The sequence below is a fragment of the Procambarus clarkii genome, chromosome 21 (assembly GCF_040958095.1).
Source record: "Procambarus clarkii isolate CNS0578487 chromosome 21, FALCON_Pclarkii_2.0, whole genome shotgun sequence".
NCBI lineage: Eukaryota > Metazoa > Arthropoda > Malacostraca > Decapoda > Cambaridae > Procambarus > Procambarus clarkii.
The window spans coordinates 20396121-20403020 of record NC_091170.1 but is presented as its reverse complement, the minus strand read 5'-3'; the positions used below and the strand labels follow the sequence as shown (position 1 = coordinate 20403020).

General features: G+C 44.6%; 1 protein-coding gene across 1 annotated transcript in view; it reads right to left on the bottom strand.

The window, feature by feature from the left end:
• Window positions 1–573: 573 nt before the first annotated feature.
• The window catches only part of LOC123749120 (perlucin), a 30375-nt gene continuing 24048 nt past the window's right edge, over window positions 574–6900 (bottom strand). The window contains exon 3 of the mRNA XM_045731236.2: window positions 574–3258. Within this exon, the coding sequence (XP_045587192.2) occupies window positions 3035–3258 (224 nt within the window). The 3' untranslated portion in view covers window positions 574–3034. The remainder of the gene's footprint in view (window positions 3259–6900) is intronic.

The window sequence follows — 6900 nt, the reverse complement described above, 5'->3', positions numbered from 1 at the left end:
GGAAATAAATGAAGCTATCAGAAAAAATTTAGGTGATAAGGTAAACTATCTAGGTTGTTTCCTAGCTGATGACGTAAGGAAAATACTGACAAAAATACATAAAAAAAGACCTGTGGTGTTCATAATCAACACTCTGGACTCTGGTTCTCGTAATAAAATGGGGCATTGGATAACATTCTATGTAAATAAGGATGAAGGTAGAAGCGAGATAGTTATACTAGACAGGTACGCCAATCCTGCAATAGGATCTTATTCAAGATATTTCGAAGAGTTTATGTCATACTTCCAAGACTATGCCCTATATATTATGAAGAAAAGGATTCAATCATTTTTCCAGACTAGGCTTACAGGCCGCCCTGCTTCACTTTGATGAAGCATTTAAATATGGTCAATTTCGCAAGAATAATGAAAAAGTGTTGAAATTCAGTTATGCTCAGATGAAAATGCCTGTGTGTAAGCAAACATTCTGCTTAAACGGTAGTGATGCTGAGTGTGAAACGTTGTGTGACGAAGTTGGCTAGGATGATAGTGCGGTGAGTAATACTTTATGTTAGGATTGAATGATGAACATAATAATGTCTGTATTTATTTTTACAACATTGACAACAAAAAACTTATAACCTTTTTTCCTTTCTACAGATTGGCTGGTTGACTAGCGTGCTGGGAAGGTTCGATGGAGTGGATGAATGACTCCCAATCTGTCTGTCTACTACCTAAACCCTTTCTACAGATTGAATGATTGACTAGGATGACAAGAAGCTTCGATGGACTTGATGAATACTTCTCCCATCTACCTGCCGGCTAAAACATCAAGAAGAAGTCTTATTATTATTATTATTATTATTATTATTATTATTATTATTATTATTATTATTATTATTATTATTATTATTATTATTAATATTATAGTTGTAGATCACTTAAGTGTTTAATAAAGAAATAAATTTATATAATGTGTTTACTTTTCCCTCGTTTATTGCATATATTCTTTCATTCACTAGCGAGAAAACGCAAACATTCTGGCTGAGGTGTGTGGTATGTCAAAACTCTCTTAAAAAGCAGTCCTCCAGACCCACGGAGTGTGAAATTACTGGTGATAGATGCGGCTTGTCACCTGACGAGGTTGGAGCTGAGGGGAAGTGGGGCGGGAGGGGAAGATATGACCCCACCAGCTACTGGAGATAGTCTTTCAGTTAGCCACTGAATGGTGGACAGTACACACCTCCCAGACCCCTCTGCAGATTTTGTAAAACGATTAAGGTTAATGGATCACATCCGCCCCTGGTGAGGCTCTCAGCACGACCTGGTCTGACACCTAACTAATGCCCACATCCTATACACACACGTGCATTGTTACATAAAACAAACTTTCTCTGCCAACTGCTAGTTGGCAGAGAAAGTTTGTTTGAAAGTCTGCTCCTCTCATTCACATCTTAAGAGAGTCTGCGCTCTCTCTCTCTCTCTCTCTCTCTCTCTCTCTCACCCCCCTCATAACTTCCTGCCAGTGTATGGGGGAACTAATCACGTCATTGATCACCAACAGCTGCATTGGGTGAGAAAAAGTTAAAATAATGACTCCACCTGTCTCCTCACTTTCCCCTCCTTCTCCCTCACATCTTAGGAACCTGATCTCCTCTCAGGTATGGGGGCTCCCTCCTCCCTCCACAACATTTTTTTTTTTTTTTTTTTTTGCAGGGATATTCCTGCGGGGGCCCTAAGCTTCTGGCTGGCCCACTAAGCGTTGATTGTTTCTGTTTTACTTGGGCGGAGTATGAGTATTTATGACTCGTATGGTCGCTTCAGTAAGATTTTGCCATATGCGTTTAACAACTTCTTCTGCTCTGCTGACTCTAGGTTGAAATCTTAATGGGCTTGTAACTGTGCACTATGTTAGATAATGTTCCAGTGGTCTGTCGGGCATTTCTCCACAGCGTTGACATTTCCTCTCATCTTCCGGAACCTGTAAGCCTATTTCTCATGCACATGGGTATCCAAGCCTGATGCGATGTAAGTGCACTTCTGTTGCTCTACTGCTCCCTTTCATCAAACTAAGTGGTTCTTTACAACATAACCTACATATTCCTATACCCATCTTAAGACTATGCTCTCCTTCACTCAACATACTCCCATCTATCTACACACACACAGGAATAACATATTCATCTTCTCTTCTCCTCCTCCTCCCTACATGACCGCATACCAACCACATAGCTTCCAACCCCTACCCAACATGACACTCTCTCAAGTGATGCCTGGCCGGACGCCACGCGTCAGCCACGCGCCAAAACATCCGAGGAAGCCCCAGAAACCTTAGAGATGATGTACACATGCCCACATACTTATTCTCTTACCTACATGTCACACAACGCGCCATACATTTTACCCTCTGCGACCCACAACGTCCCCCCTGACGCAACCCGTCCTATTCTACGGACTCCCACACCACTTTTGACTATGACCGAGTTCGATCCACTGAGGTACTCCTCAGGTTTGGGACGGTCGTAGTCTCATATTTCACTACTAACATGTTCAAGTAAACATCTATCATAGTTTAATCTATTGTATGTTGCACTTTGTGACATGTTCAAGTAAACATCTATCATGGTCAAATCTAATGTTTGCTACACCTCGTGACATGTTCATGTACACATCTATCATGATACAGTCTATTGTCTACTATGCTTGGTGACACGTTCAACTAATTATCTATCAAAATACACATTATATGATATATTGTCCCTCATGTCAGGAACTAAAGCTTAAGATTTCTTATTAGTTGTGCCATATGGCATCTATTTACAAAATTAGTCAAACAACACACACCAAGACTCAACAGTCCTTCAACAGTCCCACAAACACAGTACCTGACTCCAACGTGACATATTTGCCTCTAAAAGTACATATATATACAACAGAGTAATTATTGTTGATGTATTTAGTCCAACAAAAAATAATATACCTAATTAATCCACATTAAAGTAATTAATTTGAAAGATCAGAAAATTATACACTCAGAACGAGAATCTTCATTATATTATGCATTATACTGGCAGACAAATCGCTGACTTATGACACAATTGAAATCGTTGAGGGACGGATGCCATGCCAGCCTGATGTCCATGCAGTTCTCAGCACCTCCAGCGTTATCAGGCTGTCCGGGGGTCCATTGGTCGGCGGCAATAGGTTGTCCGTTCACCCACTGCCAGACACCCTCGCGTCCTTGGTCCGTAGCACCAATCCAGACAGCACCAGTCCATGCTAGAACCATATAAAATATATTCAGATTAGTGCTGAAAGAGTTACTGGGAATAACACCCGTCGTTTATCAGCAGTTGTTCTGTGAAATCAAACCAATAATGAGGTATCCAACTGGCTACCAATGGCAGTATCTCCCTAATGAGATCCCTATATTACCCTCACTACCGGTCAGACACGCACAGGTAAACAGACCACCGGCAAAACTTTCCTCCTATCGGATCTGAGACGCCCCGATCAGTCTCAGTGATTTGGGTTCCATTCTCAACGATACTCAAGACACATTAGAACCGACAGTTTCATTATCAAGCGCCTCAATGTGGTGATCCAGAGATAAAATACCTGCTGAATCCAGGGTTATTGCCCAGCATACATGGAGTACGAATAAACCTACAGCTTCAAGAAACTATTTTCTTTTTGCGTTCATTGTTAAAAATTAAATTATTGAAAATTTAATATTTACGGAAATCCGACTTGTTAGGAAACTCTGACTATTGGATGATGAGACTAGAACCTCCGCTCGCATGATGCAAAGTTGAGAGCTGTACAACAAGGCTACCACACCACAAAGTTGAGTACGGTACCTCAGCCCCACCAAGGTAATACCTCAAAGTTGAGCAGGGTATAACTGGTCCACCACATCACAAAGTTAAGAGGTGCACCAATGGGGCTACCACACCACAAAGTTGGGTGCTGTACAACTGCGCAACATACATCACAAACTTTACCACTGTAACACTGCGTCATCACAACACAAAGTTGAGCACTGTTCCAATGGGCCACCATACCACAAAGTCCAGCACTGTGCCACCACACCACAAAGTTGAGCACTGTACCACTGGACCATCACTCCTCAAAGTTGTACACTGTATCACTGGGACACGACACCACAAAGTTGTACACTGTCCCAGTGGGCCACCAGACCACAAGGTGTAGCGCTGTAACACTGTTTAACGACACAACAAAATTGAGCACTCTGCCACTGTGCAATCCCACCACAAGGTTGAGCACTGTACCACTGCGTAACCACACCACAAATTTAGCACTGTACCACTGGGCCACACCATCATAAAGTTGAACACTGTATCACTGCGCCATCACACAAAAACGATCAGCACTGCACAGCTGCGCCACCACACCACAAAGTTGAGCACGGTACCAATGCGCCACAACACCACTAATTTAGCACGGTACGACTGGTCCACCACACCTCAAAGTTGAGTGATGTACCACTGGGCAAACACTCGAAAAATATGAGCACTGTATCACTGTATCATCACAGCACAAAGTCGAGTACTGTACCACTAGGCAAACACACCACAAATTTGTGCACTGTTCCACCGGTGAAGCACACCCCTAAGTTGTGGTCTGTACTTCTGTGCTACCACCCCCCAAAAATTGAGCACTGTACCACTGGGCGGCCACACCACAAAGATGAACACTGAAAACCTGAGCCACCACACCAATTAGTTGAACACTGTACCAGAGGCTACCACCCCACAAAGTTGAACATTGTTCCACTGGGCCACCACCCCACAACATTGAGCTCTGAACCACTAGACCACCTCACCACAAGGTTGAGCACTGTATCACTGCTCAACGACCCTAAAAAGGTAAGCAGTGAACAACTGGGCTACGACACCACAAAGTTGAGCACTGCACAACTTCGCCACAACACTACAAAGTTGAGCACTGTACCAGTGGGCAACGACACCACAAAGTTGACTACTTTACCACTGGGCCACCACGTCACAACGTTGTACAGTGTACCACTGGGCCACAACTCAACAATGTTGTGCACTGTACTACTGTGCCACCTCCCCAAAAGGTGAACACTGTACCACTGGGCCACGACACCAAAATGTTGTGAACTGTAAAACTGGGTCACCATCCCACAAAGATGAACACGGTACCACTAGGCGACCACATAACAAAGTTGAGCACTGTTCCACAACACACAATCCCCAAACGTTTAGCACTGTACCTCTGGGCCACCACTCCACAAAGCTGAGCACTGTAGCTCTGGGCCACCACTCCACAAAGCTGAGCACTGTAGCTCTGGGCCAACACCCCACAAAGTTAAGCACTGTTCCACAGGCGACAATGTTGAGTACTGTGCCATTTGGAGACTACCCTCTCAAGGTTGAGCACTGTAGCAATGAGCCACCCCCACAAAGTTGAGTTCTGTACCATTGTACCACAACACAACAAAGTTTAGCACTGTACCAATAGGACACCACATAACAAAGTTGAGTACTGTACTACTGGGATACCACACCACAACGTTGTTCACTGTACCACTGTGCCACCACACCACAAAATCTAGAACTGTACCACTGGGCAACCACCCAACAAAGTTGAGCACTGGATAACAGGGCCAGAATACCACAAGGTTGAGGACTGTACCACAGCGTCCCTACAACACAAAGTTGAGCATTGAGCACTGCGCCACCAAACCACAAAGTTTAGCATTGTACCACTGAGCCACCACCTTACCTTGAGGTACTTCCGGGGGTTAGCGTCTCCGCGGCCCGGTCGTCGACCAGGCCTCCTTCTCAAAGCACACCTCAAAGTTGAGCCTGTACCACTAAGCGACCACAACACAAAATTTAGCACTGCACCACAAAGCTGAGCACTGTACCACTGCTCAAGCACATAACAAAGTTGAGCACTCTACAAATGCGCCTCCACACCACAAATTTTAGTACTGTACCACTGTGCCAACACACCACACCGTTGTGTAATGTACCACTAGGCCACAACACAAAAAAGTTGTGCACTTTACTACTGTGCCACCAATCTACAAAGTTGAGCAATGTACCATTTAGCCACGACCCCACAAAGTTGTGCACCGTAACACTGGGCCACCTCCCCACAAAACTGAGCACTGTACCACTAGGCGACTTCACCGCAAAGTTGAGCACGGTACCACCGGTCCACTACACCACAAAGTTGAGCACTGTACCACAGGCCACCACCCCACAAAGTTGAACACTGTACCACTGGGTAACCACTTCCCAAAGTTGAGCACTGTACCACTGAACCACTACTCCACAAAGTTGTGCACTGTACTACTTTGCTACCGTCTCATTAATTTGAACACTGTACCACTGGGCCATGACACCGCAAAGCTGAGCACTGTAACACTGTGACACCACACAACAAAGTTTAGTACACTATAACTGGGCCACCACTCCACAAAGATGAGCTCTGTACCACTCGACCACCACCCCCACAAAGTAGAGCACTGTACCACTGTGCCATTACACCTCAAAGTTGAGTACTGTACCACAGGGCCACCACACAACTGAGTTGAGCATTGTACCACTGGGACACCACACCCCAAAGGTAAGCACTGTAATACAGGCCACCACTCCACAAAGTTAAGCACTGTACCACTGGGCCACAACCCAAGAAAATTAAGCACTGTACCAATGGGATACCATCCCAAAAAGTTGAGCACTTTACCACTAGGCCACTATCCCAAAACGTTGAATACTGTACCACTGGGCAACCATTCGCTAAAGTTGAGCACTGTACCACCACTCCACAAAGTTGTGCACGGTACTACTTTGCTACCACCCCATTAATTTGAACACTTTACCACTGAGCCACGACACAACAAAGTTGTGCACTGTACCAATA